Source organism: Strongylocentrotus purpuratus, unplaced genomic scaffold (assembly GCF_000002235.5).
Source record: "Strongylocentrotus purpuratus isolate Spur 01 unplaced genomic scaffold, Spur_5.0 spur5_scaffold_15, whole genome shotgun sequence".
NCBI classification, from domain to species: Eukaryota; Metazoa; Echinodermata; class Echinoidea; order Camarodonta; family Strongylocentrotidae; genus Strongylocentrotus; species Strongylocentrotus purpuratus.
This window is the reverse complement of record NW_022145600.1, coordinates 11,110,295-11,129,554: the sequence shown is the minus strand read 5'-3', so window position 1 is coordinate 11,129,554 and position 19,260 is coordinate 11,110,295. Positions and strand designations below refer to the sequence as shown.

The following is a 19,260-nucleotide window of genomic DNA, read 5'->3' as shown; positions in this document are numbered from 1 at the left end:
ACGTCGTGTAGCAATTCGAATTACGACACGACGTAATTATTTAGGTAGTGTGGCAATTCGAATTACTACACGACGTAATTATTTAGGTAGTGTGGCAATTCGAATTACGACACGACGTATATCCATGTTTTTGACGGTCTCCTGCTTCCATAGGTAGCTGTACGCTGTTGCGTCGGCCCGCTGGACTCTGATCGGTGCTGGTACACTGTACAAACATGGTGCTGAGATCGAGAGATCGAGGCATCCATCCATCTATATGGTGCATGCATGCATCTACCGTACTTCGTACCTGTGTCAGACTTCGAGAGTTGTAGTACATGAGGAGTACACTCAGAACTCGATCGAGGCAGCTTAAAGGAGGGGGTAGCTGGGGAGATAAGTCTAAGAAGTTAGAGAGGAGGAAAGGAGGGAAGAGGGTTTTAGAGTAGATTGTGTTTTAATAGCAGAAAGACTTATGATTTCAATTCTGTTTTATAATATGTTGATAAATATTATTTGGCAGTCTATTTCTCGGAAGAAAAAAAAGCAATGCTTGTTAATTAGTTTTTGGGATGAAATAACTGTGCGTGTTGACTGCGAAAATATTTTCCTATTAATGATTGTGATATATTTTAAAGTCCTTTAAATTGTGAAATTATGTACAATGAATTATTTTATATTTATGTTCCTTTATCTAATGATAGTGATATTGCAGTTTTGTAAATAATATGTAATCTACGAGAAAGAATTGGAGTTTTGAGAGATAAACTATACTTAGAGAGAGTGAGAAAGAGAGAGAGAGAGAGAGAGAGAGAGAGAGAGAGAGAGAGAGAGAGAGAGAGAGGGAGAGAGAGAGAGATGAGACCCAATGGCATCTTATATAAGTCACCCTATTGTTAACATTCCTGAAATAGTATATATTTAAATACTTAAAATTTAAGCCGTTAAACAACACTGACGGTTTCCCAATGATTGCGGAATATGATATGCATGTGCTTAAAGATAAAGTGAGCACTCTTTTTTTTGTTTTGAATAATAATACTAATAATAATATAGAGTATTCTTAATGCGCCAACTTCCCTGTGCCCCCCCCCCCCCCCCTAGATCCGCCACTGCATGTTAGGAATAGCGGTCCTTAGTTAGTAACGGTCCTTATGACTAGCGAGGTTACCCCTTGTAAACGTTCACAAATTATTTTTCACCTCGATCTCCCCAGATCTCAACCTTTCATCATGATTTATCATCTCTGAGTTATTTGCGTCGCTTAACAAACGTTGTGCAAGTATTATAATTATTTTTAAAAGGGTAACATTAAAGAAAAATGATTAGGCCTATTATCATATCATTTTTTTACCTCCAAAATCACCGACAGATTCAAGAAAGCATCCAGGGAAGCATCATCCGACTGCAGGCGCGGATCCAGGATTTCTTAGGGGGGGGGGGGGGCCCAAATTTGAAATTTTGCGAGCCAAATATTGGTACGTAATGGTGACCAACAGTGACGTAATGCGGGGGGGGGGGTCGGTGCAGGGAGGGGCGAGTTTCCCCCTCCCTCCTCCGCGAAACGCGGAAGCTTTGACGTTTCATTAAAATATTAAAGAAAGAAGACGATTCGTTGTACCGTTTTCGAAAATAATCCTCGTCTGAATTTAGATTTTTCCCCTCCCGCGCGAAGCGCGGAAGCTTTTACGTTTCATTAAATCATTCGAGAAACAAGACGATTCGTTGTACAGTTCTCGACTCTTAATCCTCGTCTGAATTCAGTTTCCCCCTTCCGCGCGAAACGTGGAAGCTTTTACGATTCATTAAATCATTAGAGAAAGACGACGATTCGTTGTACCGTTCTCTTAATCCTTGTCTAAATTCATCCCCGCCCCCTCCCCCTCCTGCGCGAAGCGCGGAAGCTTTGGCGTTTCATTAAAATATTAAAGAAAGAAGACGATTCGTTGTACCGTTCTCGACTCTTAATCCTCGTCTGAATTCAGGTCCCCCCCTTTCGCGGAAGCTTTTAATTTTCATTAAATCATTAGAGAAAGAAGACGATTCGTTGTACTGTTTTCGAAAATAATCCTCGTCTGAATTTAGATTTTCCCCTCTTCCGCGCGAAGCGCGGAAGCTTTTACGTTTCATTAAATCATTCGAGAAACAAGACGATTCGTTGTACAGTTCTCGACTCTTAATCCTCGTCTGAATTCAGTTTTCCCCCTCCCGCGCGAAGCGTCAAAGCTTTTACGAATCCTTAAATCATTAAAGAAAGAAGACGATTCGTTGTACCGTTCTTGACTCTTAATCCTTGTCTAAATTCAGTCTCCCCCCTCCCCCTCCTGCGCGAAGCGCGGAAGCTTTGACGTTTCATTAAAATATTAAAGAATGAAGACGATTCGTTGTACCGTTCTCGACTCTTAATCCTTTCAGGTCCCCCCCTCCCGCGGAAGCTTTTAATTTTCATTAAATCATTAGAGAAAGAAGACGATTCGTTGTACCGTTCTCGAAAATAATCCACGTCGGAATTTAGTTCCCCCTCTATCCCGCGCGAAGCGCGGAAGCTTTTATGTTTCATTAAATCATTAAAGATTCGTATTATAGTTCTCGCCTCTGAATCCTCGTTTGAAAATAGGTTCCCCCCCCCCTCCCGCGCGCAAAGCGCGGAAGCTTTAACGTTTCATAAGATTAAGAGAGAAAGAAGACGATTTGCTGTACCGTTCTTGATTCTTAATCCTCGTCTGAATTTCAAAGATATCCTTTGTCTGCTCCCTTTTCTTCCTACGCCCCCCCCCCCCCCTGGCTACGTGCCTGCGGTCCGATAAACACATTTTGATACCTTGTCTGACCCCGGAAGCTCAGGGGTTTAAGGCAATAAATAACGGTCAGATAAGCATTCAGGGGCCCGCCTTAGGGCCCCTGGTGGGGTCGAGACGGCGGAGCCGGCCCGGAAGCTCAGGGGTTTTGGCGTTTAACTAAGGTCAGATGAGCATTTTTTTTTGTGACTCTGGCAGGACACTATTGGCGTGGGGTACAGGGGGCAGAGCCCCCAAAAATCAGGGGTTTTAGGCATTAAATTACCGTCAGATAAGCATCTATGGGCCCGCCGTAGGGCCCTATAGGTGGAGTCAAAGGGGGCAGAGCCTCCGGAAGCTTAGGGGTTTTAGGCATTTAATCCCGGTCAGATGAGCATATTTTGATGCCTCATTATTTTTTAACACTGGCAGTTAACTATTCTCTCTTTCTTGCTCTCATTCTTTTATTTCTCTTTAATATACTTTTTCAAAAAAAGTGTAGGGAGGGGGGGGGGGGGGGGGGGGGGGGGAGGGAGCTCGAGGCTCCTGATCCCTGCCGTACCTCGTGCCCTGACATGTAGGAATCTCAAGAATCATATTTCTTGCCTGGCTGTAAATTTAGGAATTTGTCATTTTCCAACAAACACATACAAACGTATAATTTACTAAAAAGTGAGGAAAAATTTCGGAAATTAAGTAATTTCAGCTTTATTTGTAATCCACCGTTGTGGAATTAGAAATAAACCACGTTTGAATTTGATTTCCCCCAAGCCCCCCCCCCCCTATCCGTACGCCAGTATCTCCTCTTTTCCTTTTTTCTTCCCTTTCCTTCCTACTCTCTTATTTTTTTGATTGGGGGGGGGGGGGGGGGGGTCAACAGCCTGGGAGGCAAGGCTCTTTCGCCCCCCCCCCGATCTCCTTCTTTCCCCTTTTCTTTTTTTCTTCCTCTTTTTTCTTTCCCTTTCTCTCCTCTTTCCCTTTCCCTTCTTTTCTTTCTCTCTCTCTTTTTTTTTTTTTTTTTTTTTTTTGCGGGGGGGGGGGGCAAGGCCCGCTCGGCCCCCCCTGGATCCGCGCCTGTCCGACTGACCCCCCCCCCACCCCACCCCTCCTCGCCAATGACTCCTTTATAGCGCTTAGAGAGACCTCGGTGGTAAGCGCTTTATAAGCACCGTTTTTATTATTATTATTATTATTTATCTGCTCCTGAAAAGGGGGACTAAATTATATTTGGGCAATTCTCGTGCAAATGGGGCAAACTTACTTGATAACTGGAAGAAGTAGAATTAAAAGAAGAAGATGAAGAATGAGAAAGAAAAACACGATTAATCATAATTTTACAAAGGCAGTTCAAATGTCCTTTATAAGTAAAGTCGGGCCTGGGCCTACCCCTCCCCCCATGGTCTGGGATAGGATAGGCCCTATATTATATCCCCTGAAAATATAGGAGGGTTATACCCTAGCTATATTTGGGCTTATAAAATATGTTCCAACTTGTTAACCCTTAAGGGTGTATCTCACTGAGCGGCGAATGCCTACGAACGTTGCGAATTTGGATTCGCAATTACGATTGGCTAATTGTTGCTAATCTGCGCAAAAACTGAAATCAGGGTTCGCCTCTTAACGCTTGCAACTGTTTGCGTAAAAATAATTTCAATGAAATGAAATCTGTTTGCGAACTTTCTTGCAACATTTTAGAAACCTTTTGCCTTGGCGAAACCCCAAATTTGCTACTGTTCGCATGCATACCCCCTTTTGACGACTTCGGCCCCCTTCCCTGAAGCAAACAGAACTCGTGAATAATTGACCTCCTCCCCTCCCCCTCCCCTCCCTCCCCCTTCCTCGCCCTCCCCTTCCCTTCCTCCCCCTCCCTCCCCCTCCCTCCCCTCCCTCCCCCTCCCTCCCCTCCCTCCCCTCCCTCCCCCTCCCTCCCCCTCCCTCCCCCCCCCCCCTCCCCCTCCCCCTCCCCCTTCCCCTCCATGATCAAAATAGGCGCGCGAACTCTTGTTTTCCTTTTTTATTATCAACTGAACTCTACCGTACCAAGTAATATCGTATAATTAAAAAGTTGATGTCGGCAATCTCGAATGAAATCTTGTCGTTCAACGAAAACAACGTGGCCTCTGTTTTGCATCAGTAAGATACAGCTTATAAACTACGTTAAGTATATCGTTTAAAATAGTTTGTGTGGTATGTGATACTGATAGCACTGTTTGGGCACTGTTTGTGTTTGTAGTTTGGGAGCAATGCGCGCGGCTAGTGTGATGTTGACGGGCTACCCAGCGGCATCATGCCGCTCGCTGTGTCCGGAGAGCTCCCCCGCAGGAGTGCAGACGCTTCGCTTCGGCTTTTAATAGGCGCACTGCACTCGAGCTTCCAAATTCGGAAGTGTTCATGTTAATATTGTAAATATTTCCGAGTTTTACGAAACCAACTCCATGACACTTGACAGTATACAGTCATATCTTTGTCTGTGACCTACACGCTACATGTCGGCAACCTGTGTGTTCTTGTCGTTAATTAATAATCTACCGCATGAAGAACTTTACTTTGGGCGCTTGTTCAAAAGCCTATCCAAAATTTGACCCGTAACTCCTGCGTGGAGGTACCCTACTAAAACATACCTTGCCCGAAATGAAGTAAATAATCAAAAGCCTATCCAAAATTTGACCCGTAACTCCTGCGTGGAGATACCCTACTAAAACATACCTTGCCCGAAATGAAGTAAATATTCATTAAATGTCCAAATAAAGATCATGAGTTAAAAGTCGTTCGGAAAAACATTGATATCAGTACTTTTTGACAGGTTTCACAGCAAATGGCTGCACAATACAAGTGCATACCGATGGTGGGTTGCGGGCGGGCGCGTGAGCGCCTGTGTGAAGTTATCTACCATAATGAAGATCTGAAACATGTACTGCACAAATGATACAAACATACAATTTGCATGAAAATATGTGTACTGAAAAGCATTTATTATTCATATTAATATTGATTCAAGTGAGGAAATTAACGCTAAGAGTCAGATTTTGCGATTAACGAATCAAACTTTGCAAGTAGAGGCTAATCATGAGTAAGTTAATCATGATTAGGCATAACTGAGTCATATCCATAATCCAATCGAAAGAAGACCCTGATTTTATAAGAAAATAATGAAAACAAGATATTTTATGACTCACAGTTGTATTATGATCTTTTAATATAACATGTTTATAAATCAAATACTATAGTTACATGTGATATGATTTGTATCAAAAACATGCTTGAAAATGGGAAATGTCTAGAGAAAAAGTACCTACACGCCCTGATTTGTGCTCTATAAAATATCCAATATATCATTATTAATATTGTCATTATTACATTTCTTGCGAGGAGGGGGGGGGGGGGGGGGTGCAAGAGATAGAGAGTCCATCTAATGTGAACCAGACACCCAAGTTGGTGTACTTGAGGCATCTTCATCTTATTTTAATTGTACCATGTTGTGTCTGCCTGCTGTGTAGCCTAGCTGTAATTCTTCCAAACTAGAGAGATTCTGTGCAATTTGTGTCTCATACAAAATAGACCATAGTCTATGTCCTTTTCCCACATTTCAATTAAAAAACATAAAGAGTTTCTTGATATGACCATTGAATATTGTTGCTTTGTAAAATCAAGAGATTTCTCATTCATGGATAAATATTTGGATAAAGATTTGGATCATTTTTCTTTTATTCTACATACTAATGATATAATAATCTTTCTAAAATCAGGTATTGACCGATCTGATGCCTAAGGAACAGTACTCCTAACAGGATGACAGAACAAAACGGAAGACGCGGTGGCAGAGGAGATGGAGCTAGCCAAGAATCAGATATCAATGAGAGACGTGAACTCAGAAGAGATTACAGAGAATTGATTGCTGAAACAAAAAGTAAGCACTATGTCCTAATGTTTGATTATAATTCACCCCACTTTTGCTTTCATCTGGGTGAAGCAGTTTGATAAAGATTACTATAAAGAACCATATTTTTTGTCAATTTATGCATTTCGGTGATCCTTTGTGTATTTGGAAGAAATGAAGAAACTTTATAGCCAGGATATGTGTTCCAGACCTCATTTGTATTTTCTACCTAAAAAGAAAAGCTAAACTCAATCAAGTCTGACTTATATTTGGATAGACTACCGTAATCAATAATTTATGCATACACCATTTTTAGACACCTTTTTTAGAGACGTGCCTGTAGATGACTGGAAGACTTAAACCGCATGGGTTTGGTTCCCGCTATGAAGAAATTAGTTTCCCGGACCTAATGCCTGCCTCACTTGGTTATGGCACAAAAATTATGCAGAGATTGACTGTAGGATTTCACTGTGCGTTAAGCTTCAATTAAATCACTTACCATCCTTCAATTACATTTACTTTCTTACCATTTGTTTTGATTGGCTTGATAAATGGGATGTCCAAATGCCTAAATGGTATGAAATAGTAATGATCTGGATTTACATAGAGCTTAATACGAAATACCATCTCTAGCTGTATTATTACCCTGGTCATCAGATTCATTCACGCACAATGGGCACAATTCCACTCCATGGGGAGTATTCCTACCATATGGTCACCTTACGGGTATAGGCAATTACCAACACAAAGTCTTTCGTCATCCCATCAGGTCCGCATTTCTCTCCTGGGTATGGAGATTAATGCCCCAAAACATAAGTCAGGGATAAAACCAACAACCTTTGAATTTCAAGTCAAATGCTTAAACCACTCAACCATGACACCTCTATGTCATGAAACCAAGTTCTGTCAATTCTCATCTGACTTCATTTTACAGGAGAAAGTTCTGAGCTGGTCAGACCTGATTCTGATGGCCTTGGGAACCTTTTAGAGAGAAGCGATGAACTCTTTGGTCAAGGTGAGTATTAACCCTTTAGATGCTGCAAATTTTCAATACTGTGAAACTCATATTAAAGAGCTCTGATATATTAATGAGGTGTCAGGGGGGTGTTTCACAAAATTCAAATATTTTAGAACTTTCATAAATTCCACATTAAGAACATGAAATCTCCTTGATAATAGAAATATGAATGATTTGAATCAACATTTTATGCCTTTAAAAAAACTTTAACAAATATTTTCAAAGATGTTAACGGCTTTCCGTAATTGTTAAGTCCAACTTAGAGATAAGTTCAACTTAAGATCTTTGTGAAACACCCCCCCCCCTGATTTACAAGGTGATTTAGCTGGTCCAAGTTTTGCATATCCTTTTGCAGTTTACCCTGATATAATAAAATTCCTTACATAACAAGGTAATTACCATGGTTCCAAGGACCTCATTACAATGAGATTGTATCCCGTACGACAAATCTCACTATCGTAAAGAGTAAAAAGCTAAATTCTTTTGGATAGCCTCATTGGCTGAAATGAAGGAAATCCAGAAGAATGTCTCGTGGGTTTTTTTTCTAAGTTGGAGTGGACAATATACTATAGTTATCTTGAGCTACCTGCATTTTTTTTTATGTTTGAGCTTTTTATTAACATAAATTGTTTCAAATTTTTCATAATCATAGCATGGTTATTCAAAATTTAAAAAAAAATGTGTTTTTAAACCATCTCTGTGGAATAGCCTAATGGAATAATTTTGTTATTCATTTATACCTGCTAGTTCTTTGTGATATAATTATAATCTACAATTTTGTTAATAATCTGTTCTTGTCCCAGTCATCAAATTACCTAACAGGGCCCCAACCGTGGAAGCAGTCTTAGATGCTCAGTTCTTGATGGCAGCTTCCAGCCTAGGCTGCCAGAAGGCCAAGAAGATCCATGTTGACAACAAGTTTGACCCCAAAGATTTTGTTCAGAAGCTGGTAATTAATTCACATTGACTATATCTTAGGCAGCAAATTTCTTTTGCAAAAATGTAATATTCTGAATTTCAGCACATTTTTTGTTGTAGTTGTTGTTGGTAGAAACTGAAATTCTAAAGAAGAAAAAAAGTTAGTTGGAAATTAGCAAAAAAGTTGCTTAGTTTTAAGGAATAATTGCGTTAAAGGCATTGTTTAAAGATGTTTCCAGTTGTGCAAATCTGAGATGCATGGCCCGATGTGTTATCAGTGTCTGTGATATGTGTAATATTGAAACACTAAAAAAAAATTGTGCTTCAAAATGATCATTAAGTACTTAAAAAATGTAAAAATCTTTGAGTGACTGGTTTTACCATACTTATTTTCCCCCAATAGACTGTTGTGTTATAAAAGAACGTTTTTACTGAGGTACTAGTAACTTAAATTTTGTTATTTTCGCTAGTCAGCCTGATATAGATAATAATAATAATGTTGTATGTCTTTGTTTTCGTGTGATACAACAATATATTGCTCTCGCTATGATAATATTGGACTTGTCTACGAATCGTTCAATGTTGTCATAGCTTGAGCAATATATTCTTGTATCACACTTCAAGCAATCCAATATTATATAACTATTATAATTTCTTGTACAGATATCTTTCATGGAATGTAGAAGATTGGGCATTGAGGATAGTGAGATAGAGGAGGAACACTGGGCGACTCTAGGCAGAGGTGCAGCACCAGCTTTCCGTAGTGCCTGCAGCTTTCAGTTCATGTAAGTTCGACGAGTGAAAGCAGTTGCTATTACATTTTAACAGAAACCATATAATCTCAATATGTAAAAACCCTATTTTGAAGATGTTGTTTTTAAAATTTTAACCGCAGTGTTGAATTATTTGCCCTCAAACATAAGAAGATTGAGAAGTAAAGTCCTTCATGTCTGCCTTACAGTTCTAGGACACCTACTCCCTGGACATCCACCCCTGGATAACCACCCCCAGTCAACTACCCTCTAGGACAACCACCCTCTAGGACGACTATCCCCCAGGACAACTAACCCCGGACAACTATCCCCCAGACAACTACCTCCTAGGACAACTACCCCCAGACAACTCCCTCCCGGACAGCTACCCCCTAGGACAACGACCCCCCCCCCCCAGACAACTACCCTCTGTGACAACTATCCTCTAGGACAACTACCCCCCAGACAACTATCTAGAGGAAAATCTACGCTCCTATAGTTTTTTGGGATGCCGCCACCTGTGTTCGTCTGTTGTACGGTCAAAGGTCATATTTGGTGGGTGTCTAGTGTGCGCTCTACTGGTCATATTTCATGACGGATTTCTTTCAAATTTTTGGTATGGAGATGTACCCTGGTACAATCTACACATTACACTTTTGGGCAATGTTGCTCTCATTGTTCCGTCCTTTAAAGACCGTCAATACTACTGGGCCAGAAGGGATAAGCCCACACAGTGAGGTCAACTGACAGGTGGCTATCTCATTAACTCAGCTCTCAACTAACATAAGAAAAAGGTAGATCATGGGGGACCAATAGGCACCGATTGGGAAGTTTTCTATATAGAGGGAGAAAGTAGCCACAAGTAGGACAGTGGGGCTTTAATGTGATCTAACTGCCCCATTTCTTGACGGATTTCTTTCAAATTTTGTATGGAGGTGTGTCTTAGTAAAATCTACATGCCTATTTTTTTGTGGTACCCCCAGTGCTCATTTTATAGGTTCAGGTCATATTTTGGTGGAATTTTCTGTGCCCTGCAGGCCACATTTCTTAATGGATTTCTTTCAAATGTACATTATAGTCAAATCTACACACATATAATTTTTGGTGATGCTGCCCCTAGTGTTTCATCTTTTATAGGGTCAAAGGTCGTATTTTAGAAGATATCTTGTTTCGCTCTGGAGGTCACATTTCTTGACACATTTCTTTCAAATTTCCTATAGAGATGCATTAAACTGTAATCTACACACACATATTGTTTTGGTGATGCTGCTCCTAGTCTTGACAATAGTCCGAGCCACTAATGGCGATCTCTACCTCATCCTTTTGTTTCAGGGAGGGGCGAGGGGATCTTTGTTCCTTCTTCAAACATAAGGATGACACAAAAATCGCTGCCAGTGTTGGGGGATACATTGAATTTGGCATTGCGCGGCGATAGAGATTGCAATATTTCTAATTTTGTTATGCTTGCACCCCTCTATTTAGGCTTGGCACATTTGAACGAGAACCGCCTAGAAAAGCAGCTAGGAAAACCAAAGATGCCAATGCAGAGGAGCAAGCAGGCCCTGCAATTGTTGCTAAACAGGTAAGTCATATCCCTTTATCTCTGTCTCAGGCTGTCCCCTTGTCGCCCATTTGTGAGTATTTTTATGCATGACCATACATCGATTTTACCAGGAATTCATCTGTCTGTGGTGTTCAACTTAAACCAGTGTTCAGAGCATGAAAAGAAGCATTCTAAAATACCTAGATACATTTTGTTGGACCTTTTTAAGACAGCATTATGTACATATAGAAATGTAGGACATTTCCTAGATGCCAATCCAGAGGCATCCAAAATAGACGTAGGGTCTTAAGGAGTAGAATTTCTTGACTGACTATTGCCACTTGTCTTGACTCTTGTTCGAAAAAGGGTACCCACGACATCAAGTAAAGGAGAATGACAGTTTTGTTTGATATATTGAGGGGTCAGTGACACAAAGACGTAACTCCATTTTAGCCATTTTGAGAAAAAGTGGTTCATGTGTCACTGAGCACTTAAGGAGTTAAGTCTATGTTTCTCTAGCCATTTACTTCAATGGGGTGTTAGGTGGAGTTAGTCTTTGTGTTTCCTGAAAAGGCCACATTTTCTGAACATTTTGATATCAAATACACATTTTGGCAAAATATGGGGTTACGTCTTTGTGTCACTGAACCCTCGATATAATATTTGTGTATATGGTATGGGAAAATGTCTGAATGAGTATGACGGTACATGTTACCTACCCCTCTTCCTGCTGAACTCGAGCCTGCTTTGTGCTTGCCTTTCGTTTCAAAGCTCAAATCCAAGGACAAGGATAAGACTCCAACAGAAGTGACGTCAGAGGAAGTGGAGAAGATGGTAGCCATTCTACACCAAGTTTGTAAAACAAGGGGAGACGGCACCTACGTGCCGATCTCTTACTTCGACCTGGTCATCAATCCTGAATCGTTTAGCCAAACGGTGGAGAACATCTTCCACTTGTCCTTTCTGCTTAAGGTACGTCTGTTCACAGTGCTGATCTTTCCTTACTATCGGCTTTAGTTCAAAGAAATGGGTTGGGGCTTGGATAAAATTGGGGGTTTCATTGAGGGTTTATGTTGGGCTGAAGTGTTTGGGTTGGGTTACATATCATACTGGATTCATGGTTAAAAGTATGAAATCAGCTAGTGATAAAAATTGTCTTGTTTGGAACCAGAAGGGAATTAACTTGTATACTTTAACAAAGATTAAACATCCTTCTGGCTCTGAACAGATGAAATCATCTTTGAAGCATCTCACACCTATTAAAATCACAGACCTTAAAGGGAGATGGACATCAGTTACCACGTGCAGTAGGTCATAATTCGCTGAATTGGTGGAATACCATTAATGAGTGTACAAGTCTCGCAAACAGCAAACCCATCCCATCAACAAATACCCCTCGCTCTCTTTGACAGTCTTTGCTTGAGGGGATTGTAAGATAATGTAAATGAATTTTCAACATGGGGCGATTGGTGGAAAATGCAGAGCATTATATAAGGTCTGCTGGTCAAACTGAAAGCTAATCCTGGTGTTTGACAACGCCTGTTATTGGGTAAACACCCGAATGGTTTCGAATCCCCCTTAGAGGCCACTACTATGTGCCTTTAATCCTAAAGCTGTACAAAATCAGATGTTCAAGCAAGGAGACATGACTTTAACAATTCTGCAATGATGAGCTAAAGATAAATGTATCTTTCCTTTGTACCTTCAGGACGGCCATGCTAAGGTGTACCTGGACAATGATGATCTACCAGTCATAGTACCTTGTACGCCTTTCAATGAGGAGCAGGAACACGAGCGGGTCACCAAGAAACAGGTCTTGGTCTCGATTGACATGGACCAGTGGAAAGTAAGGAACTAGTCCCTCCCTTAATAGGTTTTAAGAAGCTTGCCTCACAGCAAGCAAATGCTTTAATACCAAGACAAATAATGTATAATTTCTTACTGATTGTGGAAAAAAATGAATTTCTCAAAATTTATTTAATCTGCCATTCTTTTTATTTTTTCCTAGTTTTTGTCAAAATTTGATAAGGAAAGCGACCCTGAGATGAAATAGCTTTGCCGTAGTAAAATTAGACAAATTAGGAAAGCAGATTTATAGTCAGATGTTATGAAAATAAATTTGAGAAATTTTAATTATTCTGGGCTCTTGACATGAGGCTCTGAGATATGAAAGAAGGTTTGCTGGTCAACCATGTTGCACCAAATGCAACAGCTGCAAGTAAGCCGAGCAATGTGTCTTGTTGGGACCTTCCAGGTCCTTCCCCTCAAGAGCAATTAGGGTTTAAGTACCAAAAACTTGAATTGATGATAAATGATTATGTATACTTACACAAATTGCACTCAAGTTGTTTCAAAATTGTTGTTTTCTTTGAAATAAACTTTTACCTGTGCTCAAACTAAATAATAGGTAGTATACTTGTAATATTGGTATGTGTTCATGAATTGCTGCCCAAAAACTGCTAGAAAAACTCATTATTCACCATGTTTTTCTTTATTTTTGTCAGGAGCTGATCGAAGTGTTCGATATTAACGACCCCCTCATTCCGACAAGACCTGAACCTCCTCACAGCAATGGGAATATGTAGTCATCGCCGAGACTACAGTGCGTGCTGTCTTTGTGATTCAGAGCGCGGTGGGGGCATAGATATACAGACTCTCTCCATTGATGTGTACTTTAAGACATGTTAGTTGTGCTCGATGAGCAAGTCATAGCCTTCCGGTGGAAGCTGCTATTACGCAGCTTTGGGAAGATAAATATGGACAAGGATTCTTTAGATCACAGGATGTGCCAAGTGTTGTGCTGACTATAGAAAAATGAACTAGTATTCTTTTGAAGGTGCATATACATGGTAAATCATATCGATGATGGACACACTTTAGTGGCAAAGATTGTAGAGACGGTGGCGTTGAAGTTCCTATGATCATGACGTACACAGCTCGCTTTCATCATACTCTGGAATTCCCAGACTTCTGTGAGCGCACATTGAGCTATCGAGACGTCAACAAACTTTCAGGCCTCTGCTTGGCCACCATTCTATTCTGTACATTCCAACTATGTATTGCACATTAAATTTAAAGAGAAAGTTGAGTTCTGGGAAGAGGTGAAAAATTATTTGTGAGCATTATCATTGTTATTATGCAAGTGTGGAAGAACATCAGATAAAACATGTTCCCTGAAAAGCATGGCTCTTCAAACGCCTTCATATTCTAAATATGTCATTTAAAAAATCAGGACAGACTTTTTACGCCACATGTTGAATGTTTGTGTAGTCCCGTATACATCTTTCTGTGTAAAGTGTTTGTAACTTTACCAAGACTTTGCCAAATTTCTTATCATTTTGATGATTCCAGAACCTTGCAATAAACACAAATACTTACATGCTAGATGATCAACCTTTTCAGGTCGATTCCACACCGTTTCTTTCACAATGCAATCGCATGACTCAACTTCATCTTTAAGCTTTTATCTAGGAGAGTGTGCTAATTTGCCAAACATTTAAGAGATCTTAGAATGGAAGGGGCAATATGACAGCCTTATCAGTCATGAGCATGGAATTTACAGGAGATATCAGGACTCAGAAGATTGTAGTATGTTCTCTACACAAGTCCACGATGTTCATCCTGTAACAGTGAAAAAGGAGAGCGGATTGAGCTCTGCACCTTCCTGGAACACCACAGACCTCCAAATGTGGACCCCTTACGGTTGATCCTCCTCTGTTTTATCAGTACTGTGTCTTTTGGCTTGTATCCATAAAGGTAGACTGTGTTAAACCTGGCTATTAACCAACTCCTCAGATTAAAGGTAATACAAAGTTTTGGTATGGGGTCATGAATTTGGTTCAAATTAACATATTGGAAGCATATGCTACCCTACAATATTCACTGATCGTTGTCGCGTTCGAAATCGACTGTAAAGTTATGAAATTGTACATAATAAACACTTTATGTTGTATAGCTCCCTCTCAAGGTCAAGATATTAATTAAGCTATACAACAATGTTTCTTGACTAAAATCGACCGATTAGCTATTCCCGTTCGGAAATTATATACCACAACTACATATTCTGATATTTTCATGGTCGCAGCTACCATTGTATGGCCGTAGGAGCTATTTGAAATTTATAAAAATTTACCGGGAGCACCGGTAAATCTTTATATTAAATTTTTCTCGAAAGCAGAAGTGTTTTAGGGGCTAAAGATTCTAGTGTTTTTAATACATCCACAGGAGCATCCAAATATATCAAAATTGTAAAGAATCACTATCCACCCATTTTTCAAAATTTCCGAAACTTTGTAATACCTTTAATGGAGTGCAAAGTGTCAAGCTCTTTAATAAATATGTATGAATTACTGAAATTTTCTGTGAAGTCTCATTCACTGTGTCCCTAAGGACGTCGGCTCCACAAATATATTCAAACCATTTTTTCCTATCTTGAGCAATTCTATATGCCTACTAGGATGTCACTTTCCCCATCTCTTATGACGCGGAACCATAGTGGATTTGAAGAACTTAAAAGTGTAATATGCTTCACATTTCTGTATCTTATAACACAGAGCTCAGTGACTTCGCGAAAGTCCTGTGTTGCACTCAGCTATCATTCATATACACGTTAAGAAGAGATGGCAGCTTTTTTAGCGACGGCTTACTGCGCCATAACTGAACTTGCCTTAAGAATATGATGAACAAAATGAATCCTTTCATGAAGTCAAAGTGAGAATTTGATTTCATGTTAACATGAAATGTCCATGTTCATGTAAATGCAAAATGACAGTAATTTTTTTAGTTGGATGAGGAAGTTTGCTCTAAGTGCTCAATAAATCACTGGACTATTAAAATCTGCTGAATTTCAGACATGAACTAAACATAGTACACTTCTTGAATACGGACCTCTTTCCGTTTCAAGTACTGTCTATATAGGATCACTGAATACAACAAGAACAGATAAAGATTTATTTTCTTCATGCTTTTGTTTTAATTTTGGAGTCATGTAGACTGATCTCTGTGCTATGTTTCTGAACTATATTATCATTGTTTAAACATGTATGTAAATGTACATATTATTTATTACAAGTAGTACTGTAGTGTGTATTATCAGGTGTTAGTTTCAACCATTTATCAACCTTTTATTGTATTTGTACAGATATTTCTTTAAGCTTTCTGCTGAAGGGATTTGTGTTTCCAATATCTTTGAAGAGAAACAATTTTTGTTTCAACGTGTACAAACATTCACATGCAGCTGTTTTACCAAGGAAAAAAGAGTAAATATATCATGAACATCGTATTGCTTCAGCTCATTTAGCTACGTTAGATCTTTCATGTATGTGTCGTAGTATATGGATTTAGTTTATGTATGATCATTGCAAATGCCTTCTTTGCCAAATCTTTATGGGAACATGTTAGAATAGAAGTATTGTGTTACATGAATTCACTTTTCAGTTCATGACTATACATGTAGGTTAGAAAAGACCATGGGCAAACCTACTATAAAAGTATATTTCAACATCCATTTCAGACAGGTCCTTTGCCTGTTACATTCAGTTTTAGCTGGAATGTATTGTCATTATCTACATGAAAGTACTTGTATCACATGTATGTAAATATGCCTCAATACAACAGTAAGATTTCAAAAACTCTTGTTATTTTGCTTCTATCATATTCTGATTCTATCACAGACAAATTTTACACACAAGTCAATGCAGTTTACAGGGGAAATTAAAGTAAATTCATCTACGGTATCTACCCCATTTGGTACAATAGGTCCAGTAGTCAGATTTTACCGTAGACTAAATGAACTCTTTTCAGAAAAAAAAAGGTTTTACTTTGAAAAAAGTACCGTAATATACTTTGGACAGATCATGTATGTGTCTTACCAATATCTGTATTTAAATATATATTTGTTGGATGGAATACCTTTAAAAGTTTAATAGAATTATTATGGGAGGATAACTACAGGTTTTGATCTAATGATCATTCAATGTATATTGAGCAAAAGTTAACAATAAAGTATTTTAGAAATAATTATGACTACATGAAATAGAAGTACATGTATGTCATTGTAATAGGCCATTTTCGCAATGAACAACATTTATGCATATGCCTTTGTGAATTATTTCATTCACCTGTTACGAATAAATGTATCTTAATAGTCAGAATTCAAATTTCATACATTAGTTGCTACGTAGGAAAAACTATATGGCTTGCATGCCCTAACTAGCAACATGTAATACAGGTATGTATATGCAATTTGCATTCTGTCTATTGAAATACATGTACAATTATTCGTAACAGGTGAATGAAATGAACTGTAATTGTTATCAGTGGACTCAAGTATAAATTTGGTTACATTACAAAAAAGGGCCTATTATGTTCTCCGATTCAGATAATATGAAATGTCTTCTGCCAAGTTGGAATCTTTACTAGTAAAATCCAGATGCATGTTCTTAATTCACTGTGACAAAAACCTTCAGAATGTAAACTCTTTATCCTAGATTTGAGGCCCATTTTGTCTTTTCATCTGTCATTCTTTTCTGTTTCTTTTTTAAAGTTTATCATGATAAGTGGGGCTCGGTCTTCCAATGACAAAACAGTACTTTAACTTTAATACATGTAATAAGAAAGTATATATCTGTTTACTTTTATGTGCCTTTTTCACATGTAAATACAACTTGTACAAATGTTAAGAAGAAACACGGATGTAAATGTGCACGTAAAGAGCAAAATATACTGTGATTTTCAAGAAAAGTAACCTTTGCACATGTGTTTAGACTATTTATTTCATTTGATGAGTGAAGGAATATCTTTTCAGAATACATGTATGCATTGTGATCTAGACCAGCATTTTTTGACTGGGGGAGTGTCGTGAGAGAAATTTAGTTAAAGGTACTATGTCCCTTTTGCAGCCAACCTCAAATTCTGTAGAACTTTGCAGGAATTATGAATATGTCATGTATGTCCTATCTGTGAAATTTAAACGTTAGCAGTGTCCTAAATATTCAAATTATGCAAGGAAACCCGTTTACTTGCTAGACTTCACTGTCAGACACTATTGAGTGACTGACTGGCTTTTTTTCTTCTTTGGTAATAACAAACATGAAAAGAGTTGTAAAGGGTACCTGAGCATTTGTCTACATCAATAACCCACTTCTTGTGATGGCCAAGATTAAACTGATTGATTGCGCAGCATAAAACGTATGACCATTTGGTACAATTGTCTGAAAATCAAGACTATTACTTTTGGGCTCTATAGCCCTAAAGTCGATTTGACAACTAATAGTCGTTATTTTCCCACTTGAAGACATTTTCAAGCCCCACCTTTTTTAGGTAAGTTCTAAATTAGTATTATCTTTCAAATGCAGTTGGAATTTAACTTTTTCATTTTTTTGGCCTGCAAATGGGACATAGCACCTTTAAATTAAACAAAAATAATTTTGGAATAACGTTGATTTCATGAGGGAAACAAAAATCAGGAACTAGCTGACAGAGTAGGTAATTTCAAGAGGAAATGGCATTTTAAAGATGATAAAGTGTCTTTCTTCCTCGTTCACTATGCTAGCTGGCAACATTTTGACAGCGAGTTGCCTGAATATATCTTTTATTTCAAAATTAAATTTTTACCACGCTTGTAACATTTAGATACAGGATACCAAACGTCGTGTATCGAGGCCACCTGGGGTTTTATATGTCTGGCAAGCCTGTGGAAAGCTTTCAAGTTAATAGAAACCTTTGTTCACAAAGCATGCATAATATTTAATAGTGAACAGGTCTATTCAGGAGTAAGTAAAAGAAAATGGATCATCTTTAATCATCAACAAAATAGAAAATTAATGTTAACTCCAATAACACACAACACATACAATTATTGTAGAATGTATACATATAAAATGTTTATTCTCTCATCATTTTCTATTACATTCATACAGAATTGCCTGTACATTATTTCCCAATTAAAAAAAAAAATTATTGTGTACCTTCTACTAATAGAAACAATACATGTACAGCGTACTTTAACTCTTCAAAAAAAAAAAATTAAATATAAAAACTTATGATGGCAAAATTTTTACAATGTTTGGTAGCAATTTTAAAGGTAAAGACCAGTTATGGTCATGCGATTGCATTGTGAAAGAAACGTTGTGGAATCGATCAGAAAAGGTTGATCATCTAGCATCTAGCATCTGCAAGGTTCTGGAATCATCAAAATGATAAGAAATTTGGCCCATTCTTTGTAAAGTTACAAGCACTATACACAGAAAGATGTATATGGGACTACCCTATATCTCTCACAGACCATGAGAGAAACAAATTTACCAAATATATGAATTAGTAGGCGGTTTCCCTTCTTTTATCATCATGTATTAGTCAAAACATATTCTTTCACATGATTGGTAATGAGAGCTTCC

At 38.6% G+C, this 19,260-nt stretch overlaps 1 protein-coding gene across 2 annotated transcripts; it reads left to right on the top strand.

Annotated features, from left to right (window-relative positions):
• Positions 1–4,785: 4,785 nt before the first annotated feature.
• LOC100890292 (EP300-interacting inhibitor of differentiation 3) lies at positions 4,786–13,928 on the top strand. 2 transcript variants are annotated; one of them, XM_003724437.3, is made up of 9 exons: positions 4,786–4,889; positions 6,503–6,663; positions 7,568–7,648; positions 8,455–8,600; positions 9,233–9,354; positions 10,804–10,903; positions 11,636–11,836; positions 12,573–12,710; positions 13,369–13,928. In XM_003724437.3, exons 2-9 carry the CDS (start codon positions 6,546–6,548, stop codon positions 13,447–13,449), a joined length of 987 nt encoding a protein of 328 aa, XP_003724485.1. In that variant the 5' UTR covers positions 4,786–4,889; positions 6,503–6,545; the 3' UTR covers positions 13,450–13,928. The 2 variants fall into 2 exon arrangements, with proteins under 2 accessions (XP_003724485.1, XP_011662006.1); XM_011663704.2 differs by having other exon boundaries at positions 4,792–4,912.
• The last annotated feature ends 5,332 nt before the right edge of the window (positions 13,929–19,260 follow it).

Coding starts and splice junctions, on each gene's coding strand:
- LOC100890292 (XM_003724437.3), top strand. CDS start 6,546: ATGACAGAACAAAACGGAAGACGCGGTGGCAGAGGAGATGGAGCTAGC. Junction 7,649..8,454: donor CGATGAACTCTTTGGTCAAG/GTGAGTATTAAC, acceptor TTCTTGTCCCAG/TCATCAAATTACCTAACAGG. Junction 8,601..9,232: donor AAGATTTTGTTCAGAAGCTG/GTAATTAATTCA, acceptor TTTCTTGTACAG/ATATCTTTCATGGAATGTAG.